The 16,986-nt window shown below is 48.9% G+C and overlaps 2 protein-coding genes across 5 annotated transcripts; both read left to right on the top strand.

The window, feature by feature from the left end:
- The first annotated feature begins 1,119 nt into the window (after window positions 1-1,119).
- Window positions 1,120-9,799, top strand: rcor3 (REST corepressor 3). 3 transcript variants are annotated; one of them, XR_003462954.1, is made up of 13 exons: window positions 1,120-1,274; window positions 1,378-1,434; window positions 2,240-2,317; window positions 2,393-2,445; window positions 2,555-2,716; window positions 4,555-4,680; window positions 5,199-5,277; window positions 5,483-5,698; window positions 5,789-5,866; window positions 5,984-6,041; window positions 6,238-6,482; window positions 8,113-8,581; window positions 9,072-9,799. XR_003462954.1 is itself a non-coding variant. In XM_027282691.1 (12 exons), the coding sequence occupies exons 2-12, from the start codon at window positions 1,378-1,380 to the stop codon at window positions 8,500-8,502; spliced, it is 1,542 nt and encodes a 513-aa protein (XP_027138492.1). In that variant the 5' UTR covers window positions 1,120-1,274; the 3' UTR covers window positions 8,503-9,799. The 3 variants fall into 3 exon arrangements, 2 of the variants coding, with proteins under 2 accessions (XP_027138492.1, XP_027138493.1); XM_027282691.1 differs by having other exon boundaries at window positions 8,113-9,799; XM_027282692.1 differs by having other exon boundaries at window positions 2,555-2,721; window positions 8,113-9,799.
- Window positions 9,147-16,799, top strand: traf5 (Tnf receptor-associated factor 5). Of its 2 annotated transcripts, none has more exons than XM_019272817.2 (11): window positions 9,147-9,262; window positions 11,258-11,532; window positions 11,977-12,040; window positions 12,125-12,226; window positions 12,315-12,479; window positions 12,693-12,767; window positions 13,411-13,485; window positions 13,557-13,649; window positions 13,715-13,855; window positions 15,152-15,317; window positions 15,397-16,799. In XM_019272817.2, the coding sequence occupies exons 2-11, from the start codon at window positions 11,267-11,269 to the stop codon at window positions 15,981-15,983; spliced, it is 1,734 nt and encodes a 577-aa protein (XP_019128362.1). In that variant the 5' UTR covers window positions 9,147-9,262; window positions 11,258-11,266; the 3' UTR covers window positions 15,984-16,799. The 2 variants fall into 2 exon arrangements, with proteins under 2 accessions (XP_019128362.1, XP_019128363.1); XM_019272818.2 differs by lacking the exon at window positions 9,147-9,262 and adding an exon at window positions 10,215-10,474.
- Window positions 16,800-16,986: the final 187 nt, after the last annotated feature.

Genomic DNA, 16,986 nt, shown 5'->3' with positions numbered 1-16,986 from the left:
TTGTGTATTGATTGCTGATGGCGGCTGATCGTGTTCAGTCTCTAACAGCAGGAAATGTTTTTAAACTATAAATGTCACAATGGAAGATCGATGACAAACATTAATGTAACGTTAACGCAACGTTAACTTTTGAACAGCTGTAGAGAGTCCAGGAGGCCGATGTAGGACCGCCCCCTTCATTAGCATACACACACATCAATAAATAAACAGACTTTAATACCAAAGTCTGTTTATTTATTGTTTGTGCTGCGGTCATGTTTGGTCCTCCGTACTGTGTGTGTGTGTGTGTGTGTGTGTGTGTGTGTGTGTGTGTGTGTGTGTGTGTGTGGAGCGGTGTCTCCCTCTGCTGGTCCCCCACAGTCAGTGCACCGACACTGGCCGACAAACCAAGAGGAGAGCGTCAGGTTCACGGAATGTGACGTCATAACGTCGTCATATTTAATACGTGAACAACCTGAGACATGTTCACATGAATGGTGACGTCACCTCTGTAACGTTTAACGCATTATTTTTTATGCTGTTAAAACTTTAAAAATTAATTTTGTTTTATTTTGTTTTATTTAATTTAAGTTTGTTTTAGTTTGTTTTTATTTTATTAGAAATTAAAATTATTTATTTATTTATTTTTTAAATTATTTTATTTTTTGTTTATTAACTTTATTGTATTGTTTTATATTTCTTAATTTTGTTTTATTCTGTTTTATTTAATTTATTTTGTTCTTTATTTTCTTTAAATGTTTTTTCATTTTATTTTTTATTTGTAGTGTGTCTGTGTGGCGGAGGGATCTGCGGTCGCAGCGCCGCAGCAGCTGGGGTTGTTCGCCTGCTGCCGCCCGGCGGTGCGTAAAAAGCCTTCCGCCGCGGTGGTTAGACCCTCCGCTCGATGGTCGCTTCAAATCGGTAAAATCTGTCGCGCAGGATCCGTTTTACACCTTCACCGTGCGGACACCGTGCAGCAGACTGTCCCGCCGTCCTGCGTGAGCTCTCACCGCCTGAAGCGGCCGTTTAACCGCGGCGGGCGCGGACAGAGAGCGCGGCAGCGACAGCGCCGGAGCTGCGGACGGAGCTGCGAACTGCAGCACCGAGCGGCTCCTGCTGACATTTTCTATCCCGACACAGCGGCTGCAAATCGGACAGTGTGAGCGCGGAGATGCCGGGCATGATGGATAAAGGCTCGGAGTATTTGGGCAAGGGTCGGTCCAACGGCACCAAGAGTCCGTCCAACGCCTCGAACGGACATTTCTCTGACGAGAGCGGCAGCGACGACGAACACGGTGAGTATAGCCTCGAACAGCCCGTCGTCGCTCCGTACGTGCGCGTTTCTGAACGTTCAGCCTCGGACGTGTCGTGTGTTTGATGCCCTGTGTCTGTCTGCAGATGTCGGGATGCGGGTCGGAGCCGACTACCAGGCCAACATCCCGGAGTTCGAGCCCGGTGAGGTTTTACTGGTTTGTACCGGAGAGCCGGACGGTGGTAGCCTCGGTACACGTTCAGACCGAGACTGCGGTGTTGATCCGCTGAACGTGAGCCGAGGCTACCACCGCTCCTCAAGTGAGAGCTGAGAGCACGAGCCAACCACACACACTCATTACTCTATTACTCTGTACTCGAGTATTTACTCTGATTACAGCAGCAGCTGATCTCACTGCCTAGTCCAGCAGCAGTCAGCCCAGCTCGGCGTCTGTCTTTCAGCCTTTTATTTCACCAAGCTCTCACCAACCACTAAAAGTCAGTCCCACATTTACTCTTGTCCGGCGGCTTCTTGCTCGCTCACTCTCTCCTTTTCTCTTCTTAGCTTCCTCCGTCAGCGTCCTCTTCACTCTCTGCTCCTCTGCCATCATGTCCATAGAAGCTGCTGAGCCTGGTTACCTCCTCTTCTTCTTCCATAACGCCTGTTGGTACAAACACTCAGTTCGTCAGCTTGGCGGTGAGCTCAGAGCGACGGGTACCCGTCGCTCTGAGCTCACCACCAAGCTGACGAACTGAGCTAACAGCAGCTACAGCTGTCAGCAGACAGCACGTGACGTCATTCCCCGAGACAGGAACATTTTCTTACTAAGGAAAATGACAAAACTAGTAACGCACAGTGACTTGGATAAGTAACTGTAATCTGGAAATAGATTACTCATTACTGAAAAAAAGTTGTCATATCAGAGCAACACGTTGCCGGCATCACTGATCACAGGTCAGCGTAGTTAAAGGTTTCCGTTCTCCGTACGTTTCTGCGATGTTTGTTCAGGTTCCACGAAGTACTCGGACAAAGACAGTGGAGGGATGCTGGTCTGGTCTCCGTATCACACCATCGTCGACTCCAAACGTAAGTCCACTTCCTGTCCTCTGTACGCCGCCGCCGCCTCCATCACGTCCTCACGTCAGTCTGTTTCCTCCACAGTGGACGAATACATCGCCATCGCCAAGGAGAAACACGGATACAACGTGGAGCAGGTGAGGACACACACACACACACACACACACACACAGCCTGTCTCACCTGTCCACACGAATAAAGACAGTCTGGAATTAACACTGTGTGTGTGTGTGTGTGTGTGTGCAGGCGCTCGGCATGCTCTTCTGGCACAAACACAACATTGAGAAGTCTCTGGCTGACCTGCCGAACTTCACCCCGTTTCCAGACGAGTGGACGGTGGAGGACAAAGTTCTGTTTGAGCAGGCCTTCAGCTTCCACGGCAAGAGCTTCCACCGCATCCAGCAGATGGTAAAGTACAGCAACGACAACGGCAACAATGATTATAATGATTATAACGACAACACGACAACGGCAACACGACAACAATAACAACAACACGACAACGGCAACACGACAACAATGATTATAACAACAACACGACAACGGCAACACAACAACAATGATGATAACAACAACACGACAACGGCAACACGACAACAATGATGATAACAACACAACAATGATAACAACACAACAATGATGATAACAACACAACAATGATAACAACAACACAACAACAACAACAACATGACAACAATGATAACTACAACACAACAACAGCAACACGACAACAATGATGATAACAACACAACAGTGATAACAACACAACAACAGCAACACGACAACAATGATAACAACAACACAACAACAGCAACATGACAACAATGATAACAACAACACAACAACAGCAACACAACAACAATGATGATAACAACACAACAATGATAACAACACAACAATAATGATAACAACAACACAACAACAGCAACATGACAACAATGATAACTACAACACGACAACAATGATGATAACAACACAACAATGATAACAACACAACAACAGCAACACGACAACAATGATAACAACAACACAACAACAGTAACACGACAACAATGATGATAACAACACAACAATGATAACAACAACACGACAACAATGATAACAACAACACAACAACAGCAACACGACAACAATGATGATAAACACAACAACAGCAACACGACAACAATGAGATAAACAACACCAACAACAGCAACATGACAACAATGATGATAACAACACAACAATTGTAACAACAACACGACAACAATATAACAAACATCAACAACGGCAACACGACAAGCAATGATGAAACAACACAACAATGATAACAACACAACAATGATAGATCAACAACACAACGATAACAACAGACCAACAACATCAGCACGACAACACAAGGATAAACAACACAACACAACAGCAACATGACAACAATGATAACAACACACAACAACAATGATATATAACAACACAACAATGATAACAACACAACAATGAATGAATAACAAAAACAATAAACACAACAAACATATGAAACAACACAACAATGATAAACAACACCAACAACAACAACAAAAAAGCACAACATGACAACAATGATACACAACACAACAATGATGATAACAACACGGATAACAACAACACAACAACAGCAACAGACACATGATAACAACAACACAACAACAGCAACACGACAACAATGATGATAACACACAAACAATGATAACAACACAACAACAGCAACACGACAACAATGATGAGAACACACAACAATGATAACAACAACACAATAAAGCAACCGACAACAACAATGTAACAACAACACGACAACAATGATAACAACACACAACAACAGCAACACGACAACAAGAACAACAACACAACAACAGCAACACGACAACAATGAGCGATAACAACACACAACAGCAACATGACAACAAGATGATAACACACAACAATGATAACAACAACACGACAACAATGATAACAACACAACAACAGCAACAGAAACACATGATGATAAAACAACAAAAAAACTGACATTTGCAATACGACGACGACAACAACCATGACAACGACACCATGACGACGACAACAACACCATGACTTAACAACACCATGGCTCGTACCGACACAGGACAAGATCAACACAGAACAACAAAACGACAACGATTGACTGCATACAACGACAACACAACAAAAGCACTAAAACACCATCAGAAAGCATGCTGGGCAAACATTGAGTTTTTGTGTTCGCCGTTCAGTGTGCCGGATAAATCCATCTCCAGTCTGGTGAAATATTACTACTCATGGAAGAAGACTCGCTCCAGAACGAGTCTGATGGACCGACAGGCTCGAAAACTGGCCAACAGGAGCAACCAGGACGACAGGTGAGACTGGCGACGGGTGAGACTGGCGACGGGTGAGACTGGCGACGGGTGAGACTGGCGACGGGTGAGACTGACGACAGACGAGACAGACGAGACTGACGACGGGTGAGACTGGCGACGGGTGAGACTGACGACGGGTGAGAGTGGCGACGGGTGAGACTGACGACGGGTGAGACTGACGACAGACGAGACTGACGACGGGTGAGACTGACGACGGGTGAGACTGACGACAGACGAGACTGACGACGGGTGAGACTGACGACAGGTGAGACTGACGACGGGTGAGACTGACGACAGACGAGACTGACGACAGACGAGACTGACGACGGGTGAGACTGACGACGGGTGAGACTGACGACGGGTGAGACTGACGACGGGTAAGACTGATGACGCCCGACAGTCTCTCTAAAATGTTTTTTTGTGTTCAGATTGAGACTCTGTCTGACTCTGTTCTTCTTCTTTGGTATCGCATGGTGTGTGTGTGTGGGGGACTGCGTCGGTTGTTGTTGTTGCCGTAGTGATGAGGAGATGGAGGAAGCCAATCCCATCGAAGCCAACGACAGCGACTATGACCCGAACAAGGAAACCAAGAAAGAGGTACGTGGACACACCTGAGCTGCTGTTGCTGTGACAACCACCTTTATAAACCAATACCAAAGTACTGACCAATCACGTCTCAGCAGGCTTTGGTTGGTAAACGGCGCCAACATGTCTAAAACCTGGACATAGTACCATGCCCAGTGGAGTGTGTTTGAATCTGTCAGTAAACAGCTCGCCCTCCTTTCCGTCTCCTTCCCTGCAGAACCAGGTGGAGCCGGTGGTGCCGGGCTCTAAGGTGGCTTTGGGTCGGCGGGAGCACCAGACCCTGCAACACCGACACCACCAGCGCTCTCGCTGCCGACCCCCCAAAGGCATGTACCTGACCCAGGAGGACGTGGTGGCCGTGTCCTGCAGCGCCTCTGCCGCAAACACCCTCCTCCGTCAGCTGGACATGGAGCTGGTGTCCCTGAAGAGACAGGTACTTTGAACCGGGCCGTTTAGCAGCAGTCTGGTACCTGTTCATGTTTCTGCTCATTGTCGACTCAAGTGTTTCTGTCTCTCCGTTCAGGTGCAGAACGCCAAACAGATGAACAGCGGACTGAAACACATGCTGGACTCTGGGATCGAAGAGTTCAGGCTGCCCGAGGTACGAAGCACCGCTCCTCAAGTTAAACATCAGTTACACCCAAAAACAAAGTCCTTTACCTGTACATCTACCTTATGACCCTTACATCTTCTTCACTTCACCTCTTTGTTCACGCAGTCTAACCAGAAGGTGAACGCCCGCTGGACCACAGACGAGCAGCTCCTGGCTGTTCAAGGTGAGCGTCCTCACTGGTCACCAGGTAACAGGTCTGAAACCCAGCAACCAACAAAGTCTGAGCTGGTGAACATCAGGAGGTGGTAGAGACCAAAAACAGAGCTCAACGACTTCTTGGACTTATTCGCACATAAAATATCTTATTGTACTTAAGAATCAGCCCATAAACCGTCTGCAATCTTCTTCTTCATCTTCAGGCGTCAGAAAATACGGAAAAGACTTCCAGGCCATCGCTGACGTCATTGGTAACAAGACGGTGGGCCAGGTGAAGAACTTCTTCGTGAACTACCGGCGGCGGTTCAACCTGGACGAGGTGCTGCAGGAGTGGGAGGCCGAACAGGGAACACAAGCTCCCAATGGAGACAGCGCCACCTCTGGAGAGGAGGGGAAGAACAGCTCCACCACACCATCGGGGAAGAGTACCGACGAAGAGGATGAAGAGGTGAGACGTGTTCAGTCATGCTACGTGTTGGGTTTGCTTCACGCTCCCAATCGTCCGTCAGCTGGTTTCACTTTAGATCTTTAGTCAGACTTTGCTTACGTTACGTCGTCCCATCATGATGCTAACGACTCTTTGGTGCCTCCAACACACTAAGAATGATGTCCATGTTTGTTTGATACATTTTGGCAGTCTTGGCTGTGTCTCCATGGTAACCCTGGATTTTTTTTTTTTTTGGGCTTTGATGCCTTTATTTGGTAGGACAGCTGTAGAGAGACAGGAAAGCGGGTAGAGAGAGGGGATGACATGCAGCAAAGGGCCACAGGCTGGAATTGAACCCGGGTAAGGACTCAACCAGGTGAGCTACCAGGGCGCTAGATCTACGAGACCTCGCACATGTGCACTTGTTTCCTGTAACGGCAGTGACCTGTTAGGAAGAGCGACGACGTCCACACATGGACGAGTTAGTGGTGAATGATTTCCAGGGGTCACGTCATGTCTTCAGTGTTCTCAGGGATTCTTCATGGCATGGTAAAGAGTTGTTGATGATGTCATCCTGCACTACATCCAATCAAACGCCTTCTCTCTTCTGACGCCGCTGGAGTGTCGATGAGTGACTGTGAGAGCTGCTACAGTCATCCTGATGTTTCCTGAGGGGGACAGAGCTTTAGCTAAAGTAGCTGACTGCTGCTAACTGAATCTGCTGTTAGCATGCTAACAGAACCGGGCTCCTGATGGATAGCTGTGGTGTTGAAGCTAATATAATAAATATAACTCCGCTAACACTGAGGATCCAGTTGGTTTGGAGCTGGTGCTGATCTAAGTGCTAACATAAATAAATGTTATGGACCTCGCTAGTACTGTGGTTAGCTCGGTCAGCCGTGTAGCTAACTGAACTGACTCAGCCCGGGATGCCAGGATCCAAACCCGGCAAGAAAACCACCTGATAGGCTGCTGTGTCCACTGTTAGACTGGACACTGCCGGTTCAGAGGTTCTGTCGCTGTGTTCGCTGTTAGACTGGACACTGCCGGTTCAGAGGTTCTGTCGCTGTGTTCCACTGTTAGACTGGACACTGCTGTTCGAGGTTCTGTCGCTGTGTTCACTGTTAGGACTGGACACTGCTGGTTCAGAGGTTCTGTCGCTGTGTTCACTGTTAGACTGGACACTGCTGTTCAGAGGTTCTGTCGCTGTGTCACTGTTAGACTGGACACTGCTGGTTCAGAGGTTCTGTCGCTGTGTTCACTGTTAGACTGGACACTGCTGGTTCAGAGGTTTTCTGTCGCTGTGTCCATGTTAGAACTGGACACTGGCTGTTTCAGAGTTCGTTCTGTCGCTGTGTCCACTGTTAGACTGGACACTGCTGGTTCAGAGGGTTCTGTCGCTGTGTTCACTGTTGACTGGACACTGCTGGTTCAGAGGTTCTGTCGCTGTGTTCACTGTTAGACTGGACACTGCTGGTTCAGAGGTTCTGTCGCTGTGTTCACTGTTAGACTGGACACTGCCGGTTCAGAGGTTCTGTCGCTGTGTTCACTGTTAAACCACTGACAGTTTCTCAGGTTATGAATCAAATTAAATGTGACTGACGGAGACTTGCAGTGAGGTAATCATAGCTCCACCCTCTCCTCTCTCCAGGGTCAGGTGACCTCCTCAGGTGCGTCTCCTGCTGCCTCCTCGTCTTCTTCAGCTCAGATTCCAGTGACCTCCAGCGCCTCCTCCTCTTCCTCCTCCCTCCACCAGCCTCCTCCCCTCCTGCGGCCATCCCTCCCGGCCACGCCCTCCCTGCACCGCCAGCCCCCGCCCCTCCAACAACAGGCCCGGTTCCTGCAGCCCCGCCCCACCCTGCAGCAGCCTCCGCCTCTCATCCGCCCCTCCAACCCCCTGCCACCACGCCTCAACCCACGCCCGCCCGCTCCCATGACCCTCTGCGGCAACCCCGGGGGATCGGGTCCAAGCTCCGCCCAGCAGCCCACCGGCCTGGCTATCCACCAATCAGAGACGGCCTCATCGTCAACCCTCCACTAACCAGAGTCAGAGGTCTCAGATCGTCTGCTGCGTTCAGGTCCTGTGGGAAAATCTGAGTGACTAGAACACAAAACAAAGTGTGAGTTTTTATTTGAACTGTAGGAGCTGAAGTCCATGTTTCCCACGGGACTCCACCTGCAGCGTACCTGCTGGTTGATGCTGGTTCTTTGTTAGAGCAGAGCAGCAGAGTGGCGTCCCACAGGGTTCAACCCTGGGTCCCTTCCTGTTCCTGTCAGAACTCAGCACTGTCAAACGTCTCGGTAGATGTGTAAAGCTGGATGTTGCATTTTTTAAATAACAGCTAAATGACCTGAATCAGTGTCGGTTCTTAACATTTTACATTTACTGTCGTCTTTAACCTCCGCCTCGCCACATGTACTGATGAAATACCACCCTGCTCCCCCGACGATGAATATGTACGACTATAATGACCACATGACCTTCCTGTAGCGCCACCGTCAGGACACACTTTTAGTTTTCGGGTCTAATAGTTCTTCAGGACGTGGTTTGTGTCGTGGCTGAACACTGCTGCCTGCTGGATCGTCTCATTGTTTGTCTCTCATGTTCAGCACTTCCTGACGGAGCTCCCACTCTGTGTGATTTCACCCAGCATGGCGTGGTAAAGAACAGTCTGTGCTGTGTCTCAGTCCTCGTACTTCCAGACTTACACTCCTGATGTTGAGTCCATAAGTCAGTGGACGCTGAAGAGGAGGGACCACCGGAGAAGAAGAGGCGGAGGTGCATACCTCAATATACCAATGTAAGCTGTGCGTATGATTTATATTTATATTCTGGAGCTAACATAGGTACAATTCACAACACTACCTGCTGAAGTACACAGAGTACTGCGTAGAAGAGTACTCAGAAGTATGTGGACTGAGACGCAGCTCCTCTGTTTGTGCCAGGTTGAACTGAAGGCCTCGTCGTGTACAGTAGCATTAGCATTGTGTACAGTTTGTATCTATCTGACTCCTTTGTAACCGATCAGCCGTCATCACCTGTTTCACAGGTTAACACTAAAGGTTCACTCGTCCGTCCTTCAGCCTCCGTCAGCAGACCCCGTCATCGCCGCCCGGCTGGACTCCACTCTGTCTTTTCATTATTTATTGTCCTTCCTGGTGCTACCGCTCTGGACTTGGTGTGAAACTCGTTGTGAAAGTGCTCTTAACGAACCTGTGTCACTGCATTAAACGTAACTGGAACCATGGAGCCGTGGGCGGAGTCCTCTGTGTGAGGTGTTGCTGTAAAGGTGGAGCTGCTCCGACGTCTCATTAAAAACGACGTTTGTACCATCACACCGCCTCGTTTGTCTTCACTGAGTAACTAAGTACATTTACTCAAGTACACCTTTACTAAGCCCAGCCCCCTTTTGTTGCTCTCGTCCAATCACAGTCGAGCAAACATCAGTCCAATTAACTGTTAATGCTACATGCTACGTGTTAGCTGCTAGCGAAACACTAGCTAACCTTCAGTAATGACTAATGGAGATTAGTTAGCTTATGATTAGCTAACACTTATCGTTAGCAGCTAGCACGTAGCATGTTACAGCTGCACATTAGCTACATCGTTGTTTCTGAAGCTAAATGCTAACGACGTAGCTAATGACTAATGGCTTTAAGTTATGTTAGCTGTAAGATGTAGCGTTAGCTAAACATATAAATAAACACATTGAGACTTTTTCTGAAATAAAACTTTATTTAACAAACCAGCTGTGAGATACCTTTATTTTGAAATATTACAGTGTTGACGTCACGTGTCTGTTAAGCGTTCAGCTTTTCAAAATAAAACCAGGAAACTTAGTGCGCATGTCAGCGCTCTGACGGTCATGACCATGAACGGTCATGTCGATGTGACGTCACTTCCTGAATCAATTTCCTCTTCCGCCGCGGCGGCAGATGATCGATACTGATCAGGATCATCGATCAGCTGAGAGACGGGCTGCGGCGTGGCGGGAAACATCTGTCAGCCCGCGGTGAGTGTGTGTGTGTGTGTGTGTGTGTGTGTGTGTGTGTGTGTAGAAAGTGAAAGTAAAGCCGCTCCGCTGCGCGGCGGGAAAGATGAGCGGACTCGTTTCTCTGTGTTTCATGGTCAGGTGTTCTCCAGGTGCGTCGCTTACCTGGAGAACACCTGACACCAGGTGCATGACGGGAAGAAGGTTGCTCTGTCCACCAGGTGTGTCAAACATATGGCCCGTGGGCCAAACGTGCACTGAACAGATCAGTGTGCCAGGAGGGGGCGCCCTGATCATTGATTTTTTATTTTCCTCCTGGAAAACCTGGAAAACTCCTTAAAATTATAATGAACCTCATGAATCTTTTTCCTGTTTACGTCTCTCCCAGTCTTGAAAAGCCTTGAACAGCCTAAAGCAGTATTAAACAGTCAGTCTTAAACAGTCAGTCTTAAACAGTCAGTCTTAAACAGCCTTGAACAGTCTTCTATAATCTTGAACATTCTTCTACAGTCTTGAACAGTCTTAAGCAGCCTTGAACATTCTTCTACAGTCTTGAACAGTCTTGAACAGTCTTGAAGAGTCTTAAACAGTCTTGAACAGCCTTGAACAGTCTGAAACAGCCTTGAACAGTCTTGAAGAGTCTTAAACAGTCTTAAACAGTCTTGAACAGTCTTGAAGAGTCTTAAACAGTCTTAAACAGTCTTAAACAGTCTTGAACAGCCTTGAACAGTCTTAAGCTGTTTTAAACAGCCTTGAACAGTCTGAAACAGCCTTGAACAGTCCTGTCTCTATTTCATGTTTCAGTCCTGCCTCATGGCGACAGCACACTCAAACCTGGGAGGGTCCATCGAGTCCAGTTTGCAGTCTCAGGACTCTGTGAGGTCTGACGAGTCCAGGGTGAGGTCGACGGGCCCCATGGGATCATGGGAGTCTGAGCTGACCTCCATCCAGCACGCCTTGAAGTTCGTGTTGGCGCTGAAGGACGAGTTCGTTTGTCCTGTCTGCAGAGGAGTCGTCCTCAACCCTCAGCAGAACTCCTGTGGACACATCTACTGCTTCCACTGTCTGCAAGGCCTGCTGTAAGAGCCAGTCCACCTTAAAACACACTCACTCTTACCCAGTCCACCTTAAAACACAAACAGACCCAGTCCACCTTAAAACACACTCACAATAACCCAGTCCACCTTAAAACACACTCACAATAACCTAGTCCACCTTAAAACACACTCACAATAACCTAGTCCACCTTAAAACACACTCACAATAACCCAGTCCACCTTAAAACACACTCACAATAACCCAGTCCACCTTAAAACACACTCACAATAACCTAGTCCACCTTAAAACACACTCACAATAACCCAGTCCACCTTAAAACACACTCACAATAACCCAGTCCACCTTAAAACACACTCACAATAACCTAGTCCACCTTAAAACACACTCACAATAACCCAGTCCACCTTAAAACACACTCAGACTGACCCAGTCCACCTTAAAACTGTCACTGCTTGGTGTTTCAGGGAGACGTCGCCACCATCCGGTCCAGTTTGTCCGGTGGACGGCGCCGTGGTCACACCAGCTGAGGTCCGAACCAGAAACCACACACACACACACACACACACACACACACACACACACGCTCCCTCCTGATTGGTCGTCTCTCTGCAGGTGTTCCAGGATAACTGCTGTAAACGTGAGATCTCTAATCTGGAGGTGTACTGTACCAACTTCCCAGCATGCACCTCAGTGGTGACGCTGCACCGCCTGCAGGTCCGGTCCGGTCCGGTCTGTTTCGTCAGTGTTGTGGCTCGGAGCGTCAGAACCTCCCGTGACCGTCCGTCTGTGTTTCTCCATCCAGGACCACCTGAGCTCGTGTCCGTACGAGCAGGTGCAGTGCTTCAATGTGGGCTGCAGGGCGGCGCTACAGAGGAGACACCTGCAGGAACACCTGAGCAGCACCTGTCCTCACCGCACAGAGCCCTGCCCACACTGCCAGCAGCCACTCCCACTCAGCCTCATCCAGGTAAAGACCCGCCCAGACGGACCTGGTAGTCCAATCGGACGGGAGCGGGGTCGGATTTCATTTAGTTTTATGAGCCGGCCCTGATGGTGTCTGTTGACAGGTGTAGCTGACGTAGCATATCTGTGTACATGAAGGGGCGGGGCTTACAGCACAGGTAAGCACAGAGCGTGTAAAGGTGGAGGCGTGCTGACGTGTTGTCTCTGTGTTCTGGAGGACCACGTGCTGACCTCCTGTCCTGACGTGGAGGTCCACTGTCCCAGCTGCTCACAGAAGCTTCCCAGACACAAGGTGAGAGAGAGGCTGCTGCTATTGGCTGATCTGTGTCAGGTGACGTATGTGGTGGCAGCGCTCAGCACCACTCACCTGACCCCCCTGTGACCTTAGCGCTGTTAGCTAAGCTAAGCTTTGTTAGCTTTGTTAGCTCTGTTAGCTCTGTTAGCTTTGTTAGCTCTGTTAGCTTGGTTAGCTCTGTTAGCTCTGTTAGGTTTGTTAGCTCGGTTAGCTCTGTTAGCTTGGTTAGCTCTGTTAGCTTGGTTAGCTCTGTTAGCTTGGTTAGCTTTGTTAGCTCTGTTAGCTCGGTTAGCTCTGTTAGCTTGGTTAGCTCTGTTAGCTTTGTTAGCTTGGTTAGCTCTGTTAGCTTGGTTAGCTCTGTTAGCTTTGTTAGCTCTGTTAGCTTTGTTAGCTCGGTTAGCTCTGTTAGCTCTGTTAGCTTTGTTAGCTCTGTTAGCTTCCTGATATCGGCATGAGTGAAGACGTTAAACTCTGTCTGTCTCTCTCTGTCTCTCTGTCTCTCTCTGTCTGTCTGTCTGTCTGTCTGTCTCTCTCTGTCTCTCTGTCTCTCTCTGCCTGTCTGTCTGTCTGTCCTCTGCCTGTCTGTCTGTCCTCTGTCTGTCTGTCTGTCTGTCTGTCTGTCTGTCTGTCTGTCCTGCAGCTGAAGGAGCACAGAGACTCGTGTCCTGAGGTTCAGGTCAGCTGTTCCTATCAGAGGTTTGGCTGCTGCGTGCAGGTAAGTTCACCTGAGCTGACAGACTGAAGTCCGCGTGTTCGATACCTGACGCCGCGCATCGTGTCCCGCAGGGTCAGAGAGCGAGAGTGAAGCTGCATGAAGACGCTGCCGTCAACCATCACATGCTGCTGGTCCTGAAGAGCAACACTCACCTGGAGCAACAGGTACGTCCATGACCTCAGCTCGCACTCGGAGTCAGAGACTTCCCGTAACGTCTGCGTCCAAACAGGTGGAGGTTCTCCAGGAGGAGGCGCTGCAGAGGCAGCAGGAGGTCCAGACGGACGGTTCGCTGCTCGACGGTCTGCAGCAGGAAGTCAGACCGCTGCTGCAACAGACGAGCAACCATGAACGCATCATCTGCACAGCTCAGGTAAGTACGAGAAGAATCTCCATCGTCAACGATATCATCGTCAACGTTATCGTCAATGTCATCGTCATCGTCAACGTCAACGTCATCGTCAACGTTATCGTTATCGTCAACGTTATTGTCATCGTTATCGTCAACATTATCGTTATCGTCAACGTTATCAACGTCAACGTTATCGTCAACGTTATCAACGTCAACGTTATCGTCATCGTTATCATCATCGTCAACGTTATCGTCAACGTTATCATCATCATCAACGTCATCGTCAACGTTATCGTTATCGTCAACATTATCGTTATCGTCATCGTTATCATCATCGTCAACGTTATCTTCAACGTTATCATCATCGTCAACGTTATCGCCAACGTCATTGTTATCGTCAACGTCATCGTTATCGTCAACGTTATTGTCAACGTCATCGTTATCGTCAACGTTATTGTCAACGTTATCGTCAACGCCATCGTCATTGTTATCGTCATCGTCATCGTTATCGTCATCGTCATCGTCATCGTCAACGTTATCGTCAACGCCATCGTCAACATCAGCAGCTCCGGCGGCTTCTTGCTCGCTCACTCTCTCCTTTTCTCTTCTTAGCTTCCTCCGTCAGCGTCCTCTTCACTCTCTTCTCCTCTGCCATTATTTCAGAAGAGGAGGAGGTTTTCAGGCCCAGCGGTCAGCAGCGAACCTCCTCCTCTTCTTCTGTGCCTGTTCTATTTTTGATGGACACCGCGAGCAGCTCGAACTGACAGGAAGTCAGACACAGAAACAGCATAAAGAATCCTGTGGATTTTCAAAATAAAACACCCTGTGCAAACAGACAAAAGAGAAACAAATGTAGTACGTGGCATGTTTACAATGTAGAAGCATGTTTAGAAGAACATGAACCAGGAAAACGACCAAATCTGAGTGAACAAAGTCTGGAGGAGAAAGTGGTTTGAAGTCAGTGCAGGACGGAACAGAACAGACGTGCTAACATGAGCTAACAGCAGCTAACAGACTGAGCTAACATGAGCTAACAGCAGCTAACAGACTGAGCTAACAGACTGAGCTAACATGAGCTAACAGCAGCTACAGCTGTCAGCAGTTTACTTCACTGTCCATTATAAACTCTGTAAATCACAGAGAGTTGAGGCGGAGCAGCCGGAGGACATCAGAGGGAAAACCAGAAAACATTTAAATCATGCTACTTGTCTGCCTGTCTGTCTGTCTTACTGTCTGTCTGTCTGTCTTACTGTCTGCCTGTCTGTCTTACTGTCTGCCTGTCTGTCTTACTGTCTGTCTGCCTGTCTGTGTGGTCAGAGGACTCTGAGCAGGCATGAGGACGTCCTGTCCACTGTCCAGCTGGAGGTCCAGCAGGTGTCTCGGGCACTCGGTCCTGGTCTGGAGGAGCTGGAGCAGCTCAGGAAGTCTCTGGACGCTGTGATCCAGGAGGTGTCGGAAACCGAGGCGCTGAAAGAACACCTGGGTAACAGAACCTGCAGACCCGCCTCCATGAACCTGCCGAGGGCCAGAACGTTTCACTGAATGTTGTTGTTATGTTACAGGAACGTTGGAGGAGAACCTGAAGCGCCACTCGGGTCTCCTGGATCTGCACGCCGCTCAGCTCCATCGTAACAAGCAGCACCTGCAGGAGCTCGAGGCCACATCGTACGACGGCAGGCTGATCTGGAAGATCGACGACTTCAGCAGAAGGAGGGACGCTGAGGTCAGAGGTCAGCCGCCGAGTCTGAGCAGCGTGCCCTTCCACACCGGACGCTGCGGCTACAAGATGGCCGCCAAAGTCTACCTGAACGGGGACGGGGAAGGAAGAGGGACACACCTGTCCCTGTACGTCGTCCTCATGCCGGGAGACTTCGATGCTCTGCTGCCGTGGCCTTTCAGACAGACCGTGTCTCTGTCTGTTCTGGACCAAAGCGGTGCTGCTAACCACCGCAGTCTCAGCTTCAAACCCGACCCGACGTCCAAAAGCTTCCAGCGACCTGGCGCCGAGTCCGTCAGCAACATCGCTGTCGGGTTTTCCTGCTTCATTCCCCTGGACAAGCTGGAAACTCCGCACAACGCCACGTATGTCAGCGATGACACGCTGTTCGTCAAAGTGAAGGTGGACACGGCCGGTCTACAGCAGCTGTGACGGTCCGTCCACTCTTACCGTACGCGGAGCCGAGTCTTCACCTCGTCCGGGACAAGTTCACGAGACAAACGGACAAAACTACTGATTGTTACATTACAACATGTTTTAGGATCATCTCAGGGTGGACAGAGGACAGGTGGACAGAGGAACAGAGGACAGGTGGACAGAGGACAGATGTACAGGTGGACAAAAGGACAGGGGGACAGGTGGACAGATGTACAGGTGGACAGAGGACAGATGGACAGAGGAACAGAGGACAGGTGGACAAAAGGACAGGTGGACAGAGGACAGATGTACAGGTGGACAGAGGACAGATGTACAGGTGGACAAAAGGACAGGTGGACAGATGTACAGGAGGACAAAAGGACAGGTGGACAGATGGACAAAGGACAGATGGACAAAGGACAAAAGGACAGGAGGACAAAAGGACAGGTGGACAGAGGACAGATGTACAGAGGCCAGGTGGACAGAGGACAGATGTACAGGAGGACAGGTGGACAGAGGACAGGAGGACAGGGGACAGGTGCAGACTTGAATTATCTGACAGAGTTTCAGGTTATTTTGATGATGCTGATTTCTTTCTAAATTCACGAGGCAGCTTGTTTGACTACTGAAGACATTTCACTGTGTACGTCCTGTAGCAGTACTTTGAGTTCAGATACTTCTGTCAGTACTCTGTGTACTTGTATGTATTTATGTATTCACCTCAACTCTTCAGCTCCAGCAGCTTCCTCAGCCGCCAGCGTGTGATTGGTCGTTCCTGACAAGGTGAACGAGGTACGACTCAGGAAACTGAAATAAAGTTTAATTCTGAAATCAGGAGCGTCACGTCTCTTTATTATTAAACCACCTGAAATCAGGAGTGAACACACGTATGAACTCATTTTCACCCTCAGTGATCATAAATCATAATCAGTAATTCAGTCTGATCATGACTTTGATCACCACAGTCCTGAAATCAGACCCGTGTCCTCCGTCCGTCTTCAGAATGTTTTTCTCACGT

This window comes from Larimichthys crocea, chromosome X (genome assembly GCF_000972845.2).
Source record: "Larimichthys crocea isolate SSNF chromosome X, L_crocea_2.0, whole genome shotgun sequence".
NCBI classification, from domain to species: Eukaryota; Metazoa; Chordata; class Actinopteri; family Sciaenidae; genus Larimichthys; species Larimichthys crocea.
Note: the sequence above shows the minus strand (reverse complement) of the source record. Positions and strands in the feature narration are given on the sequence as shown.